This window comes from Crocodylus siamensis, chromosome 1 (assembly GCF_052110815.1).
Source record: "Crocodylus siamensis isolate JL-2025a chromosome 1, ASM5211081v1, whole genome shotgun sequence".
Lineage (NCBI taxonomy): Eukaryota > Metazoa > Chordata > Crocodylia > Crocodylidae > Crocodylus > Crocodylus siamensis.
Genome location: NC_143395.1, coordinates 400332757 through 400351595, shown reverse-complemented (window position 1 = coordinate 400351595; position 18839 = coordinate 400332757). Strand labels below are relative to the sequence as shown.

The window sequence follows — 18839 nt, the reverse complement described above, 5'->3', positions numbered from 1 at the left end:
GTAGATTTAATATTCAGATTTTATATTTTTAATCTAGCAAGGAAATGGGAAGGGGCTAGTGCTACTCCACGGGACTGGGTCAAAAATAAATTCACTGTTGTCTTCTATGATTCTATGTATCTCTAGATATAAACCTTAATGAAAATGTAAATTTAAAAGGTATAATGTCTTGGCAAGGGGATGGAGAAAAAGAAAGGGACTAGCAAACTTGTCAGGGTGAGTTTAAACCTGTGCAGAGGCCAGCACATGGCCTAGGGGCTGCTTTAGTCCCCCTTAAGCTGTATGATGATGCTTTCATTGAAACTCATTTGGGTCACAGGCTGCACAGAGGCTTCACATTACCAGTAATGTAAGTAGGGCACAAGCCCTAGACACTAACTATAGAGGCCACCAGGACAAAGGCAGCAGGGTTGATGCTCCAGCTGTGGGAGTGGAAGTAGGAGTCCTCTTGTCAGCCTCAGACATGCCTCTCCCTCCCCTTTGCTGCTGCAGTGGGGAGATGTTGATGTGGCTAGCAGCCAGAGGGTTAATGCCACCAGGTGCAGAGACGCTCTCACATTTCTGCAGTTCCCGTGTTGCCACCAACTTCAGTATTTTGCATCACTGCTCAGCAGAGTCCTGGCAGGATGCCCAAATGTCCTGGGTGGCGGCAGCACACAGGGCAGTATCATTGTCTGTACTGCCAACAGCAAGGCAGTGGCCAGCCTGGCAGTCCATTTGCTGCTATATTTGTACCCCCTCCTGAGTCAGCACCCAGGGCTGATGCTACAGTCACCCTCCTTTTGTTATGCTTCTGCTGCTTGGGACAGAAATTGGCAGTGCTGGCTTCAATAGGAGAGTATGAGAGGATTCGTCCACCCAGCAGCTGCTGTGTTACGACCATAGCTGCTGGCCAAGCCAATGCCTCCCCATGTAGCACTGTCTGGCCCAGGTTCTAAACATGACCAGATAACCTCTGCATATTATTCTTGGAAATTACTCTGAGTTCATTTATTTCATAGAATCATAGAGAAATAGGGCTAGGACAGACCTCAGGAGTCCAATCCCCCAGCTCAAGGCAGGAAAATCCCTGTCTTACCTGTGTTTGCCTTACCTGCAAATAAGAACTTCCAGTGGCAGCCTCCCTAGGTGAACTTCCAGTGCTCAGTCACTCTCCCAGTTAAATTCTTCCTAAGTGTTAACGTAAATCTTCCTTGGTGCAATTTGAAGCACCAAGCTTTAAATCTTCTTTGGTGCAATTTAAAGCATAAAGCTCCCCGGTGCAACTCTCTCCTGTCCTCTACAGCCCTGAGAAGAGTCTGTCACCATTCTATCACCCACCATCATATTCAACTGTTAAAAAAACAACAACCTTTATTATTTTATGAAAAGAAACCTTATAAACATTGGTTACAGCCAAACTCATGAGTGACTGCGGCTGAAGCATATAGTACAGCTTACCTCAGTGGAATGCCTTGTCTAAGGGCAATTCCTGTGAGTAAGGCTTTGCTGGAGAATTCACTAGCCTGTCTGGTCAGCTTGCTCTAAACTTTAGGCAGTGGTTCCCAGTCTGTGGTACGTGTACCACCAGTGGTATGCAGACAATCTGTCAGTGGTATGCATTAACAGATTTATTATAATTACTTTATACGACCAAAAATTGCTGGTGGTACTTAAGGTTAAACTGAAAAATTTGCTGGTGGTACTTAAGGTTGTATCATTTTAAATAGGTGTTGTGCAATCTGTCAGAGACTGGGAACCGCTGTTTTAGAGCAGGCTTTAGAGCAAACTCTAAACTTCTGCTTTAGAGTCAGAGATCAGCAGCCTTTTGCATGAACAAGTCAAAGCTTGCAACCCAGCTAGCTGCAGCTGAAAGTCTCTGCCTCTGCTTCCCCCGAGGCAACCAGCTGCAGCACTCACCCTAGCTGTATCCTGATCCCACTGCTGCAAAGGAAGAGCAGATGTACAGGAGCAACAGGCTGTATGGAGGAGGGGAGCACAGTGGAGGCACAGTATAGCTCTGCAGCACGGATACGCCATATCTGGTCAGTCCTTCATAGGCTGGATTGGACCTCTTATTGGGCTGGATCCAGCTCACAGGCCATGGGTAACCCCTCTCCACTCAAAGGAATTCGAACCCAAAATAACAAATACCAGTAACTTTAGCTTAACTTTCTGACAGCTTTCGCATCTCCACCTCTCCCATTTTTGTTTCTTTCTGGGTGTGTCTACATGTTGCTGTGCTTTAGTACTTCCTTTTGGTTAGTTAGGTCATGTCAATGGACACTCCAGAGCAGCGGAGTTAGGTACTAGAGTTAGGTGCTAGTACCTAACTAGTACTTCCTTTTGGAAGTACTAAAGCACGGCACAGTAACTGCCTGTACTGCGCTGTGTGTGTGGCGATTGGTTAGATTTCATCACTACATCACTGTAGCGGCACACTAAAATGCGGGAGCATGCCACTACGGCAACAGACATGCCCCCTGGCAATTAATTTTTAGTCATGTTTAGGGGGTTATTTGAAGAGCAAAATACTAGCATCAGCATTTTAGAAGGTATCTGGCCTCATCTACAGAAGTAGAATACAGTTAGATGCTTGGAGGCCAGACGGAAAGTGGTTGCAGAGGAAGAGATAAGAAGAGATAAGCAAGAATTCGAGGGCAGCAGAGGGGCTTTGTTGAGTGCTCCTTATCACTCAGATTCAAGCCATATGTTTGCACTGCCATTATATTAATAGCTACTCCTCACTTCTATTATTTATTGGTAAATTGATAGAGATAATGAACCTTACTTTAAGGCAGTGTTTCCCAACCTTTTCGAGCCCAAGGCACATTTACATTAATACATTTTTTCCATGGCACACCTGTTAAGGCATTCCCCATCCTCAGACTTATTGTAGCTCATTGTAGCTCATTGCTGTGGCACAGTTCTGCGGCACACGTGTGAATTTCTGATGGCACATTTTTGTGCTGCGGTACAGTGGTTGGGAAAGACTGTTTTAAGGGACAGTCCTGTTCATGGGTAAACCTCTAATCATATTATAAGGATTGAACCAAGACTGGTTGAGAGAAGAGTAAGACGTGTGAATGGTCTGATCTCAAACATCTGAGAGGGGTCATACATGCATCCCAGCAACCAGATATCTAAAAATAACTCCTGGCAAGGCAATGTAACAAGCAGAGATCGCCATCCCAATTGCTTTGGCCCAGACCAGGGCATAAACAGGAACTGACTCTAGAGCAGTGGTTCCCAACCCTTTTTTTCTGTGACCCATTGCTGGGAGCAGAGGGCAGTGGTGGTCTGGGGGCAGGGGAGTTCCCAGCACACGGCATGGCTTGTCTTTTGTGAGCGGCACCACTGGCATTGCCTCCTCATTTGGATTGCGACCCAGGGTTGGGAACTGCTGCTCTAGCGTGTCCATTGACATGACCAAACTAATTACAGTTACCAAAGGAAGCACTTCCCTTCTTTCCCCCTCCATCCACAGTTCTAGCTTTCACTCTCCTGTCACTTAGCCAGGTCTCCAGGACTTTAGCTAAGAGGTTAAAGCTACATATATCTATTTCAAAGAGGAATATTTAAGGCAGAAACTCACAAACCAACCCAGTAAGGCATTCTGCACTGTTTCCCGGCTCAGCCGAGACCAGCTCTGTTCAAGGTTTCCGTGGTGAACTGAACTAAAGTTTTCTTGCTTTCATAATTGCTGGTGATTCAGAGGACAGCCATTAGAGTTGGAAAAGGCCTTGTCAGTCATCCAATCTATCCTTCTGCCAGGGGAGACAGCAGACTGAGGTCAGACAGAGCAAGCAAAGTTTGGAAAAAGTGCCTGAGTGATGCCGGAGCACGTCTCCAATGAAAATCAATGGGATAGGCGCTTTTGAGTTACTTAGTATCAGGTCTTCCCAAGGGATGTAGGTTGCTAAAAATGCAGATAGGCACCATATGGGATTTTCATAAGTGCCTGGCACCCGAACCCCATGGATCTGAAAGGGCGTTAGACAGCCAGGTGCTTTGGAATATCCCACTAGATACCTGTCTGCTCCTTGGATACTTGTGAAAATCTTGTCTTATTCTTATGTCCAGCAGGAGGGTGCTGGGAGTGGGAGGATGAGTAGGAGACTGTTTTTTGTGGGGGAGCAGTGTTCAATTTCTGACCCTCGCCTAGACTTGTTCCTGGGCTTTTTGCACCCTATCACTTAGAAGTAAGATAAAATTCCAAAACAACCTCTCTCTCTGCCTCCATTTTCTAGGTGTCAAAGTTGAAATCTATGAAGAGGCCTGGTTGTTTGTTTTTTAAAGTCTTTTGCAAAACAGCTCATGGCTTACATCTCCAGAAATATTAAAAGGAATATGTGTGTCTGTGGTTGTGACAGAGATGGCGAGAGGATCAACATCCAACCATGCCCTAATGTTACAAGCTCCCGATGCTGGAAAAGGAGGGACAAACAAGCATCCACACTCCTAAAAACCCTGCCTTCTGGACTTGAGAGGCAAATACAGACAAGCCAGTTACACATTAATTGAAAGACTGGCAAAAGTTCTGTCACCATGGCAACCCCCCCATCAGCCTGCTCTGCATGTCCAGGCTTTCTACCTATCCCAGCTCCAAACTGCTGAAGAGGAGGAGCTTTGCTTTGTCCCTTTCTTATTTAGAAGTTGCTGAGAGCCGGAGGGAGGGAAGCGTGCGCTGTCTGGTGAATGCTGCCTGAGTTACAATTAAAACTACAAATGTTTCCTCTGAAGCTTAACAGCTGCATTTTTGCTCTTAAATTCCCTCTGCTGTTCGTGTTAGTAGAAGCAGCAACCAGAACCTATTACATTGGGATTGTGGAGGAGAACTGGGACTATGCACCGACTGGGAAAAATTTGATTACAGGACAAATCCTCACAGAAGACGAGTAAGTTGCTAATATTTCTGATAAATCAGATCTTTATTATAGTCTCGAACAACAAATCACTAGTTTAGCATAAGTGCTTTAAGTGTCTTAAGTTTGTATCTTTAGTGGACTTGGTCTTTTTTCAGCATTGGCTGATGTTTTTGCAATAAGCACATGAGTCCTGATCCAACCTCCGCTCAAGACAATAGACAGCAGCCCCCCCGGACTTGCATGGGAGTTGGATTGAATCATTATTATTTTCAGTTTTCGAAAATCAACTTTTTTCTGTTATTGATTGGTGTGGGAAAGGTGGGGAGAACCTACCATCTGGGAGGGTGAAAGTAAGGTTTTTCATTCTCAAAAAGTAAATAAAAGTGTATTTTATTTTATTTTATTTTATTGTATCTTTAAAACCTGCCAGTGTTTACTTCACAAGGGCCTGGGTATTTCTGTATTTGCCCAAGGCAAAATCATAATTCTGCTACCTTTGACCAGAGGTAAACACGATGAAAAAGCAAAGAGCTTGAGTATGTCTGTGCCACAAGTGAGACAGAGATGGGAAAGGAGGACTTATCAGGATTCAGGTATATATGATATCCAAAAGTGGGATAAGTAGTAAGTAGATGCTATAATATACAATAACTCTAGTTTAGGAAGCTATGTAAGTAGGTGCTCAAATCTACCATGTGAGTTACTTCCCTTGAAATCCATGGGATTACTCAGATTTAAATTTAGGCACATGCTAAAGTACCTTGTTGAATCTCACCTCAACCTCCCGATGCAGAGGTAAGATTGAATCTCCCTTCATTATGCTCCGGGTAGGAAGTCTTGAAGAACAGGCTTTGCTGTTGAGTAGTACTATGGCTTGGCATAGCTGCTCTGCTGCTGAACAGAGGGAGTTTATGATCCGTGGAGAACATTTCTGAGATTCTGTCTTTTGTTTGTTTTTTTTTAATATCCTGGAGAAAATTAAGGACCCTTCCTCTGGTCTTTATCTGCTGTAGAGAACAGGTTGGGATAATGTACAAGGATTGGGATAGAGCTGGAAGTCACTGGAATCTGCCCAGGTGGAGAAGCCCATTTTGGAAGAGGCACGTCATAGTCATCCAAGTTAGAGATGGAAAGGGCCTATATGTCCATCCAGGCATTCCCAGGCCAAGGCAGGATTTTTCCATCCCTCCTGTGTGTTGTGTTTCAAAAGAATGCGACAATGTACATTTTAAAACAATTTTTAAAAACATAAGCAAATGTACAATTCATTACTACAGAAGTACCTAACATGCCATATTCATAATTGTAGAAAAGTGCTTCACACGTTTGCTTTAGAATGGGTGTGATGGCTATGGAACAAAACTGAAGAAATGGACTGGCTGGTTAGAAGAAAAATGACTGATGATTAAGTCTGAGCAAAGATGTGGGAGAAAAGGTGCAAATTCATTTACATTTCTTGGAGTCTTTCACAGTGTTGCAAAACTGAAAGATTATTATTATTGAATGAAATAATAATTTGGCTGCAAACCCATAAACTTCATGTGTTTCAGATTTTTAAAAAAATCACTCAGAAGTGGGGCTTATTATTATTCAGAAATCATTGCTACTTTGCTTGGCCATAAGATGACCCTGATTATAAGACAACCCCCAAAAAATTAGATTTGGTACACTGAAAATTATACATTTGTTCTAATTTTTCCAGGTATAAAATGTAATTATTGGAGGTTTGTCATGAATTAGACCCTCCCCCTTCTGCTATATCAGGGAAAATAAATTTGTGGGATCAGGTAGCCCCCTTGCACTCTGTCCTCACCCAACTTCTCCCTCAAGCATCTTGCCTCCCATCCTTACTGTCAGACCCTGTTCTCCCTGAGCACACAGAAGTGAAAAGCAAATTTGAAAACACTGATCTATAATTAAACATACGTGTAGCAACATAGCACTGCACACCCATGTGCCCATGCATCCATCATAGAATCATAGAAAATTAGGGGATAGAAGGGGTCATTTAGTCCAACCCCCTGCTCAAAGCAGGACCACCCCTAACTAGATCATCCAAGCCAAGGCTTTGTCTTACTTGGTCTTAAAAACTCCAAGGATGAAGATTCCACCACCTCTCTGGGTCACTGTTTCCGGTATTTTACTATCCTCCTAGTGAGAGAGCTTTTCCTAATTATCTACCCTAACCTTCGCTTGCTTCAATCTGAGAACATCGCTCCTTGTTCTGTCATCTACCACCGCCAAGAACAGTCTAGCTCCATCCTCTTTGGAACCACCCTTCAGGTAGTTGAAGGTGGTATTAAATCCCCTCTCAGTCTTCTCTTCTCTAGACTAAATAAGACCAGTTCTCTCAGCCTCTCCTCATAGGAGAAGGCAGTATTTTGAAAGATAGCCAACATGGCTTCATTATGGGCAGGTCATGCCAGACCAACCTCATTTCCTTCTATGATCAGGTTACTCACCACCTGGATGGAGGAAATGAGGTTGATGTCATATACCTGCACTTCAAAAGGCCTTTGACCTGGTCTCCCATGAACTCCTCATGAAAACATTAGGAAAATGCAGGCCTCGACTACTTTACAGTCCATTGGCTAGGTAACTGGCTCCATGGTAGGACCCAGAGAGTACTGATTGACAGTACTGGGTCATCATGGTAGAGGGTGACCAGTGGCATCCCTCAGGGTTCAGTACTCAGACCAGTGATTTTCAACATGTTCATCAACGCTTTGCATTTGGGCAAAGTTCGCTGATGACACCAAACTATGGGGGAGCGTGGTCACGCTTGAAGATAGGCTAGCAATACAGGCCGACCTGGACAGGCTTGTGAGGTGGGTGGACCTCAGTAAGATGTCATTCAATACAGATAAATGTAAAATGCTCCATCTGGGGAGAAATAATCCACAACACACATACAGGCTCAGCGGTGCTATGCTTGCTAACACTACATCTGAACAAGGCCTGGATGTCATGATAGACAACAAAATGAACAGGAGGCACCGATGCAATAGCTGGCAAAGCTAATCAAATGCTGGCATGTATCCACTGAGGCATCTCGAGCAAGACTAAAGATGTCATCCTCCCTCTCTACTCAGCTTTGGGGAGACCACAGCTGGAGTACTGCATCCAGTTATGGGCGCTGAATTTGAGGAAGGATGTGGAGAAGCCCAAGAGAGTCCAAAGGAGGGCCACGGGTATGATTATAGGCCTAGAGAGCAGGTCATATGAGGAAAGGCTGAAAGACTTGGGACTGTTCAGCCTGGAGATGAGAAGACTCCGAGGGGACTTGGTAGGCAGCCTATATCAAGGGTGGGCTGAACATCTGTTCACCAAGGCCTCCTGTGGGGGACAAGAAATAACGGGCACAAGCTGATTGAGGATCACTTCAGGCTAACAGTGCCAAGGGTTTAGAACAGTCTCCCACCAGAGGTGGTCACCCTGGCGATCTTCAGAAAGTCTTGATGCCCATCTTGCTTGGGTCATCTGATCCCAGCAGTCTTTCCTGCCCAAGTGCCGGGGGGCTGCACCCGATGATCTGCAAAGTTCCCTTCCAGCCCCTAACAACTATGAAGCTATGAAACTATACATCATGTTCCTCAGCCCCCTAACCATTTATGTTGCCCTCCAATTTGTCCACATTCTTTCTGTAGAGGGGGCCCAAAACTGAATGCAGTACTCCAGATGTGGCTAGATGTGTGCTGGATAGAAGGGAATAATCACATCCCTTGACCTGCTGGCAACACACCTACCAATGCAAACCAGTATGTTGTTAGCTTTCTTGGCAACAGGGCCACACTGTTGGCTTATATTCAGCTTATTGTCCACTGTAACCATCAGGTCCTTTTCTGCAGAGTTGCTGCCTAGCTAGTCAGCCCGTAGCTGGTACTGGTGAATGAGATTGTTCTGTCCTAAGTTCAGGACTTTGCACTTGTCCTTCTTGAACCTCATGAGATTTTTTTTTTGGTCCAATCTTCCAATTTCTTGGGGTCTGAATCCTAGCTTTACTCTCCAGCATTAGGGTTATGAAACCTGTCACCACTAGAAGTATGCATATTCTCTTCCACATCTCTCTGGCATATGAGCAGTCCCAGAAGAGGCAGCTGATTTTTTTTTTGTCTCCCACTGGCAGTCTTGCCTGGGGAAGTTGGATGGGTCTCTCTGCCATGCACTGTTTTTCTGTGTCTGCACAAAGAGTGCCCAGTCCATGTCTCTGTGCTCCTTCTGTAGGTCCTTGTGGAAGATTCATTCTCACATGGCTTGGCAGCTGTCACCAGTTAGTAGTTCCACAGACAATATGATGTCTCATGCCCTTAACACTTCTTGCATCTTGCGGTGGGTCACCAGCATAAGTGGGGCCTCATCATGCAGTTTGTATTTGTCCCCGAAGTGTTTCAGGACCTCATAAAACCATGGGGATTCCATGGTCCGTGGGCTGACATTGGTCATTGTATACACCCACCCCTGTCACAGTAGCTCTGCAAAATACTTTACAAAGCAGGGTGTTTTGGATTCTGTCCCTGTTGCCAATATGCAAATCTGGCTTATGTACTTGGTCCAGAGGAACAGCAGGACATCTGGCATTCCTCTGCCTCCAAACCATTTTGCTTTGTACAGCGTGGTCCTCACCACTTTCTCCCATTTGAAGTCCCAGAAGAAGATATGTGTGGCTCTTTGGATCTTGTAGATGACTTGCTCTAATGGGGCAAAGACTAGGGCAATCTAAAATGCAATTTTAGTAATATTTTTGCAGTCTTTTGTCCTTTGTGTTCCCACATACTAAGCAGTTTATGTACTTTCAAGTCTACACTATTTCATTAACAGAGGTAGGGAAACTTTTGTATTAAGAATTTCAAGCCCTTTCTTTGTTAATTGTGATAAGTTAATTTTTACAGGATGTTAAATCTTAAGGGTTTGTTTACATAGGGGAATTACTTCAGACTAAAGTAAGGCAATGAAGTTAAAGAATAGGTATTCATTATTATCTCTTGTTTAATTAGATTAATTGTTCTAGTATAAGAGACCCTCATTCATAATTATCTTAATGTATTCCCGTGTTGGATTTAACTGATTTGGGATAAAGCTGTCTTATTTGGAATAAGAACATTCACAGACGCAGTTAGTCAGGAATATCTGATTGGCAGTAGTTAGTCAAAAATAGCTATTCATGAATAACTCTTTGTGTATACAAGCCTTAATTTTTAGTAATTATTTCAAATAAATCAATTGTTAAAACAGTTCAGCAGTGCTGGATAATCTGGTTCCACAAAACCTTTGGATTAATGGGATTCCAGATGGGAATGAACTGTATGCTTTGGGTGGGCTGTGCTCTACAATTTGCTTAGCTTAGAATTTGCCTTTCAGATTTCTGCTGATCTTCAAACTTTGATCAATCCTCAAAGCATTCCTATGATTCCAGTTTCATTGTAGGGAAAACCAAGACAAAGAGGTTGCAAATGAAACTGACTCTAAGAGTACTGATACATACAAATTAGGGATGGGTTCCTTTGAAGAATGCTATCCCTCAGGAACTATCTGATTTCTTATCCAATATAACCCTGAAAAATGTAGAATCACTGATTCTTGGTCACTTTTGAGTAAATAAATCAGAGTTGTTGGCTGTATTATTAGAGGCATATTCTAAAAAATTACCTTATTTGAATAGTAAGTTTTAATGGGAGGTTTTCATGGTTCTGTGGATTTACTGAGATTTGATTTGATAGTCTCATTTGATAGCGTAACATTTGGAAGTAACATTGTTGTTTTGGGGGAAAGATGGTCTTGTGGTTATGACAAGGACTCCAGAAATCTGGGTTCAATTCATGGCTATGTCATTGATGGCCAAGGTGAATTTGCTTGGAAAATTCCTGAAAGTATTTCTGTTTGTGTTACTGTACTGTCTAGGATTCTCCGTCATGGCTAGGGTTGCCAACTCTATTTGAATCTATTCTGGAAGGTTTCATCACATGACATTGACATTAATGATTGATCTACTGTACTGAGTAGACTTTACATCAGGAAGGCAAATGTACATTACTACTACATTTTAAAAACCCACTGGATTACTGTATAAATTGGATTCAACATTTAATATTTATTTTAATGAATGCCCTATCATTTGTCTACCAGATGACTGTCATTTATATCTAATTCCTGGAGACAACAGGGCAGTCCTGGAGGACTGGCAACCCTAGTCATGGCCCAGGACCCTGCGTTCCATAATATCTCTGCATCAGTCCTCTGTATGCTTTCTCCCATCCTTTGTCTCACTTATTTCTTTGGACTGGAAACTTGTGAAGGCAGGAGCTCTTTCTGACTATGCATTGGTGAAGTACCTAGCTTTATAAGAACCTAATTTTTGTTTGGAGCCTCTAGATATTATACAAATATTAACTATTCAGGGTAGTTTAAGTGAGACCCATATTTCACAAGTTACACTTAATATAAACAACATGCCTATGGATGAATACAAATGAACTGAATGTTGAAGTCTATAGTAGGCCAATACATGTGTGTGGGTGGAAGAGTCCTTTCCCATGTACTACTTCTGATAATAGAGCTGCCACATTTAGGCTGCAGAGGATTGGGGTACACAGGGAAGAAGGTACCATGAGCCCTTCACTTAAACTGGTTTGTGTGTAACTTCTGTCCCTAGCCTAAGGGATGGGACTTTCATCCCGGTAGATCGCCATAGTAAAACATATGGGTCAAGGGCTGTCCTTAGCTACAACCAGCAATGCCAAAGAGGTTACCACCACACCAAACATAATCTGTAAAATTTACTTATTTGGTGACCACGCCCCAGCTAAATGACAGTGTGCACATCTACATGAGATGCTTTACTGCACAGCAGACTAATATGCTGTTCAGTAAAACATCATTGTCTACATGTGCATGACAGTTAGGGCACAGTAGACTAATTTACTGTGCTACTGCATAGTCCTGTCTGAGACAAGTGGTATCCAGCAGCGCAGTAAGTTACTGCATTTAAACACATGTGTAGACAATGACACTGGGATTAGTTTATGCTGACTCAAATTGAGCCGAAGTATATTCAATCACATTCATTGCATGGATAGGTGCATCCAGTGATGCATTCACTCTAGAAGTTTAATTAATAGCTAAACTATTATGGAGCCAAATGACCCAATTGCATCACCATAAATTATCATTATGGCATCAGCTAGATGTCAGTGCTCAAATCTTGGTCCCAGTAAAGCCAAGTGTGCTGGAATTTGACCATAGGAGCAAAACTACTATAATACCATTTCAACCAGTAGTGCATTAAGAGTTCCCTTAAGATTTTATGAATTTCCCCTCCCTCTTCAAATGTGTCACTGCGTGGTTTCCTCCCAGTTGCCCTCCCCCCCGGTCCCCCGCTTCTTTCCCAAGGAAAGGCTTTTCATGCCTGATAGCTTTTTAGCATCTCTCCCAACTATAAAGTTGATCCAGTAAAAAATATCACACAAAACTGTTCCCCTTCATTTTTTGTCCCCGGTAATGATTATATTGATGGCTCTGACATTATAACCACTGACTCAGCCAGAAGTGCTCTGAACAGGTTACACGTCTCACAGGTTAAAACATCAACTGCTGTCTGGGCTACTGTCTACATTAGTGCTTCTTCTGTTGTTTCCTGCAGTCACAGGAAGACTGGGACATTTTAAGGAGAAGTAGCTGGTTGTAGGCACAGCCAGAGAGACAAGCATATATATTAAGGGAAAAATTTGCAACTTGTTTATTTTAAAAGAAAAATGACATTTAACTTGTGGGGCCCCAGCAGAGTGGTAATCATTTAAGTTTGACGTTTGCCTATAGTAGCTGCTCAGTGAAATAAAGATGCTGCATTATTGGCTTTGCAGAGTAATCCAAACATAGTAAAAACTGGTCACTGTTATTGACTTTTCAGTGGAGATTACTATAATTTAAAGTAGCTACATAAACTCAAAGAGCCATTCAGATTATAACTGAGAAGAATCTGGTTTCAGATTTTGAGAAGATGTTGTATTTGTACTAGCTAATGCCATTTTTCACTTTAAGGTCTCTATGGGCACATCTGCACAAGATGCTAGAAGAGCACTAGCACAGCAGAAAAACCATGCTAATGCACTAATGTACATTAGAATTAGTCTACTGCAATTTAGAGTCACAAAAAGGCATGTGCTGTCACTACTGCATAGTAGCGCCAATTGCAGCACATTAACTCAGTGCAGGTTATTACAGGTAATAAACTTAATGTACCATAATTATGGCACATTAATGAACATGTAGATGTGCCTACAAACTCTTTGTTCTAGGGATGTTTTGCACCCTACAGCATAATAGCTAAGATGAATACCATTACCAAAAATGCTTTGCCATGATAAAAATGAAGACCAAAAAAACAAACAAAATAAGGTTCATTTCTATTACATCAGTGTTACCAGATTTGCCCATCACTTAGCAGTGTGCTCATTTACTAGGGATACATTTCTAGGGTCTTTATAATTCTATCAATGTGCTGCTTGTGTTACTTGTGTTTCTATAGGGAGCTGTATCTCTCCCTTCTGCAACTCCTCACCCCCAATAGAGCTTCCTTGCAGGACTCAGTTTCAGTGGGGCTGGGTTCCTCCACACTAACATGACATGCCTGACCCAGCTGGGTTGATCAGCATGTACAGGCTGACACCCTCATATGCCAGGAATCAGTTCATTAAGGTAACAATAAAATGCAGTCAGACACAAGCACACAGATGAACAGAATACCTCTGAATCTGGCTGGGTGTCCAGCTGACACCCTCATGGGCCAGCATTCAGTTCATTAGGGCATGTTTGAGCCAAACTGGGTCAATCAGCCTGTACAAGCTGATTCCCTTATGTGTCTCAGACTCAGCATGTCCCAAGCTTTTGCCCTAACTGTCCTAGTAGTGGTAGCCTCTTGATGAGCGGACACCACAGTATTTCTGGGCTTCACAAGGATCTTTGGCTTAGGTAAAAGAAGCGATGCTACAGAGCAAGTGGGGAAGGAGAAGTAGAGAAGGAAAAAATACACACAGTTACCACCAGTTTGACTATAAAAGTTATTTATTGCTAGGTATATGAAATTTATAATGGTAAACAAACAAAACAATTACAATATTACCCTGGTTTAATTGAGTATTTGCGGAAACCTATCTCAAGCTTAACTAATACAATTTAGGTTCAAAGCTATGCCTAGAGAGAAAAAGATGTTTTTGAGTTAGCAGGGCCAGAAGAGATATGTCCTAGGGTACTGAAAAAATTGGCTGAGGTAATTTTAGAGCCATTGACTATACTCTTCAAGAACTCGTGGAGGTCAGGCGAGATCCCAGATGAATGGAAATGGGCAAATATTGGAAAAGGGCCCATCTATATGAAAGGGAAGAAGGCAGATCCAGGCAATTATAGATCAGGGGTTTATCTTCAGGGGTTTGTCCTGCATCCAATATTGTTCACCATCTTCATTAATGATTTGGACAGTGGAATTGAGTGCATGATTAGCAAAACGGCAAATGACACAAAGTGGGGTGGAGTTGCAGGCACTCTGAAAGCTAGGGATAGGATCCAGAATGACCAAGATAAGCTAGAAAAATGGTCCAAAATCAATCAGATGACATACAACAGAAACAAGTTTCAAGTCCTGCACCTAGGAAGGAATAATGTATAAATACTGGCTGTAGAATGGTTGACTAGGCTGCTGTGCAGTAGAGAAGGACCGGGGGTTACAGTGAGTAGACCTTATGCTGAATATGAACCAACAGTATATATGAACCAACAGTATGCTCTTGTTGCAAAATAAAAATAAAAAGCCAGCAATATACCGGGTTGTATCATCAGGAATGTCTCACAAATGAAGGGAAGTTATTTTTGTGCTCTGTGTCAGCATTGGTGAGGTCTCACCTGCAGTACTGTGTCCTGCTTTGGGTCCCACAATTCAAGAAAAAAGTGGGCAGATTGGAAAGAGTCTAATGGCGAGTGACAAGACTGATTTGAGGCTTGGGAAACATGACTTATGAGTCTGAAAGACCTAGGACTGTTTAGTCTGGAGAAGAGAAAAGTGAGGTTAGACAGACAGTTGTTGGGGATGGTTTCGGCAGGGATAATGCCTTGAGCAGAGGGCCGGACTAGATGACCTTATGAGGGCTCTTCCACCCCTACTTTCCTATGATCCTAATGTAAATTGAACAAAATCAATGTAAATTAACAAGCACAGATGTGTTGCTTGTTTAGACCAAAATGGACTGCTTAAAATATTCAGCTTGCTAGCAAAACAGGAGCGGCTAGCAGGGGGATTTCTGAGGGACACAGGAACTTTTTCTGTATCTCTTTCATAACTGATAAGGAATAACCAAAGGTGGAGAGCTTCTGTGACTGGCAAAGGAAGTGCCATGTTCTGTTCCCTTTTGAAGACAGAAACTTCCTGTGGATGATGCGAAAATTGATGGCTGTACTGGAGGAAATGTTCAAGGTGTAGAAAGCAAGGCTTTTCAGTGATGTCATTTATTGGACCAACTATGCAGTTGGGAAAATTATTAGCTAAGTTTTGGGGCACCATGTGCCCTTTTCGGATCTAAAAGAAGAGCCCAAACACTTGTCTAATATTTCTAGTTCTTAAAAAGATACCACAAAACTCATTGCTTCTTGCATATTTCCTGGACCATCGTGGCTACAACAACACTCCAACTATAATAAGTTCTGGGAACACAGCTAATAAACTTGCATAGCAGAAAGTCCAGGGCAACCAGATTTGGCAACATTACAACATATCTGTCCAAATTGGTATCAAGGGAACAGGAAAGAACAGAAAACATGACAGAGATTGTCTTTTTGTGATCAAGTAAGAAAAGCAAGAGTGAATCCAGAGGGAGTGCAGTGGCACATTTGCCCCCCTGCCCCTTTCAGATTGGATCACATTGCAGGAGCCTCCAGGGATATATTTTTTAAAGTCCCCACAGCCAGTGAGAATCCCCCCCCATCTTTGCCCTCCATGCTCAGAAGAATGTCCCTTCCCCTCTATTTCCCTCTTACCACCTTCTGCTGCTGCTGCTTTTTCTGCTGTCTAGGATGCAGAAGCTTCAGAGCCGCTTGTGCCCACTGTGGTTGGGCTGCACAGGGGCTGGGCTGCACAGGGGCTGGGCTGGGCTGGGTGGGGCTTGTCTGGGACAGCGGCAGCAACACTGGCAGCAGCACCAGTGAGGCTGAGGGGTTTCCCCTGCCCACTCTTGCTGGGAAGGGGGGAGACACCAAGCAGGATAAGGGAATCCACCACCCCCTCCATTGCTTCTGCCACTGTCCTATCACGCTCCCAACTGAGCCTTGTCCTCGTGCACCCAGTTGGAGTGGGTAGAAGCAGCTTTGAAGTTTCCCCTGAGCCCAGGACAGAGAGGAATATAGCAGTAAAAGGCTGGGTGAGGGAGTGGGACAGGCTGGGGAGGGGACATGACTGGCTGGTGGGAAAAGGGGGTGGAATTCTTACCTGCTTTCTAGACTTTTAAAAGTTCCCCTGCACCAGTGGGTGGAGGAGAGAGGCTGGGAGTGATGTCTGCAGCCCTCCCTGCAGCCCAGGTTGCTGCTCCCCCATCCTCCTTTGCCAAATCCTAGATCTATCTCTGAAGAAAAGAGAAGTAGGAGGTATTAAATATAATCAGAAGCAGTCTGTGCTGAGCAGCCTGTGCTTTCCTAGAGAAATAGGACCAAGAGGAACTCAATACTTGTAGAAAGAGGTATCCACTTCTGTTTAGGAACTAGATACAGTAGCTGCAAACAGCGTGTTGGCACATTCAGATGGAGGGAAGGAGCAGGGATCTCCATGAGATATCCACCTGAGCAGCTACATAAGGACAGATTCTCAGTTCAAGCACTGGTGATTGGCAGGCACACCTGAAAAAAAGCCATAGACCATCTAATAAAGGTGGCCAGTTATTCTTTGGAATTTGATGTTAAGCCTAGTTGTTCATTATTTTTATCAGTCCAATGTCTTTATCACTGATCTGGGAGAAAATATGATCAAAATCATTGCTGGTAAAATTTGTAGTTGATGCAAGAATTTGTGGAGTGGTAAAGACGGATTTTGCTTGCTTGGTAAAGTTGGCTTATTTGGGACACTTGTGAACAAAGAATGTACATCCCATTACTATGATGAGGCACTACATTCTGGAAAGCAGTTGCCCTAAAAATGAGAGAGAGTCAATTGAACGTTGGCTTCTACTGTGATGTTGTAGCCAAGAGGCAGACATTATTTTTGGATGTATAAACTAGGGAGCATCAGTAAGGGGGTGGCAGTAACCCTATATCTGTCATTAATAAAACTATTATTGGGATACTGTACATACTTTGAAAGGGATTTTGAAATCTTGAAGAGGTTTAGAAAATAACTTTAGGTAAGATTTGAGGTCAGTGTAACAGACTGTCTTATAGACTAAGGAAACTCAATATATTTAGTTTATCCCCTTCTGGCCTTAAAGTCCATGGAATTTTTTAAAGCTGGGGCCAGAATTATTTCCTGAGTTAAAGAACTTGAGAATTAATTCCTGTACTTTGCTCTCCTTTTTCTGGGTCTACAGGGCACTTGGGGATTTCCCTCCAGGTACTCTTTCCCTTCTGTTCTTTCTACAAGAGGAAGAATAGAGTGGAACTGAAACTGTAAAGAAAACACTGAAGAAAGACTTCTGTCTACAGGGCCACTATGCCTTGAAGTTAGGCAATGTAGCTGCCCTAGAAATAGGCCAGAACACCACTCTTAGGAACCATGTCTTGGGTGTGCTTATTGCTGCGTGCTCAGGGCAGCTGAGAGCCAGCTGCATTGCTTCATTTCTACATTCTGTGTACCTAGAACAGGGAGGAGTGGGCAGGGCATGGTCCATGGCAGTTCATACCAGGGTAGGATCTAGGATCCTTTAGTCAGATCAGGGTGCTAGATGGCTTGTCCCATTGAAGTAAACAGCTTTACCTGCATAAATTGTAAGTACCAACTTTTGTTTAGTTCATTACAAAGCATTTCTGTCCTTTAACTCTTTTGCCTTCCATGCTGTAGACAAGCAAGTTTTTACGTGAAAAGAGGAGCCATCAGGATAGGCCGTATTTACAAAAAGGCTATCTACAGGCAGTTCACAGATGGTACTTACACACAGGAGATCCCCAAAGCTTCCTGGCTGGGGTTCCTTGGCCCAGTCTTGAAGGCTGAAGAAGAGGATATCTTTATTGTCCATTTAAAGAACTTTGGTTCACGTCCATATTCCATGCATCCACATGGTGTCTTCTATGACAAAGAGTCTGAAGGTAAGAAACAGTTATAGCCATTTTTTTTCTCTTTCATAATGCTCTTTTCCTCTTCCCAACCCTTCCTTTGGTTTAGTGACTACAGTAAGGAAAGGCCTTGGCCAAGGGTCATGGAAGTCAGTGCGGTGATGTTTACTGACCTCAAAGAATTTTTGGTCAGCCCCTAGTAAAATTTTCAGGAGCAACTGAGGACTATTTATTATGTTGTTCACTTTTCATGGAAATACAGCCTTGTTCTTCCTTTCATTTCTGGTTTTCTTCTTCAGTCAAAAATCTGAGAAGGGCAAAATTCACCTCTAGCGTATGTGGGAAGTCACCATTCCAGCAGGCTGCTTTCTGTACGAGCAAAATTTCTAAGAGTAAATGATTATGCTTGTGTTGCTCGTTATGAGGCTTTTCCAGAACTGACTTAATGTTGTGCTGTGGAAGCACGCAGCCACATACATCCAACCCTAATACCTAAGAAAAAATTAACATGCACTGTGCGCATTGCCTCCCATAGTCATCAATGCTTTCAATGATTTTTAAGACTCTCTTGGAAAATTACAGTAGTTAAGGCCCATCTTGGACTGTGCTAGGAAGCACTGCCTTGAAGACATGCCCACCTTCTCTCTGTGTACCCGAAGTGCTGAACAACTGTAATGTAGCTTCGGTAAGCTCTGGGCATGCCCAGTACTGCTCTACTAAGCATGTTCAAGACTGAGAGCGTTACATGCTCGAAAA

At 43.1% G+C, this 18839-nt stretch overlaps 1 protein-coding gene across 2 annotated transcripts in view; it reads left to right on the top strand.

Annotated features, from left to right (window-relative positions):
• The first annotated feature begins 4646 nt into the window (after nt 1-4646).
• The window catches only part of HEPHL1 (hephaestin like 1), a 59459-nt gene continuing 45266 nt past the window's right edge, over nt 4647-18839 (top strand). For both annotated transcript variants that reach the window (XM_090030551.1, XM_090030550.1), the window contains exons 1-2: nt 4647-4877; nt 17872-18116. In XM_090030551.1, the coding sequence (XP_089886677.1) occupies nt 4678-4877; nt 17872-18116 (445 nt within the window). In that variant the 5' untranslated portion in view covers nt 4647-4677. The remainder of the gene's footprint in view (nt 4878-17871; nt 18117-18839) is intronic.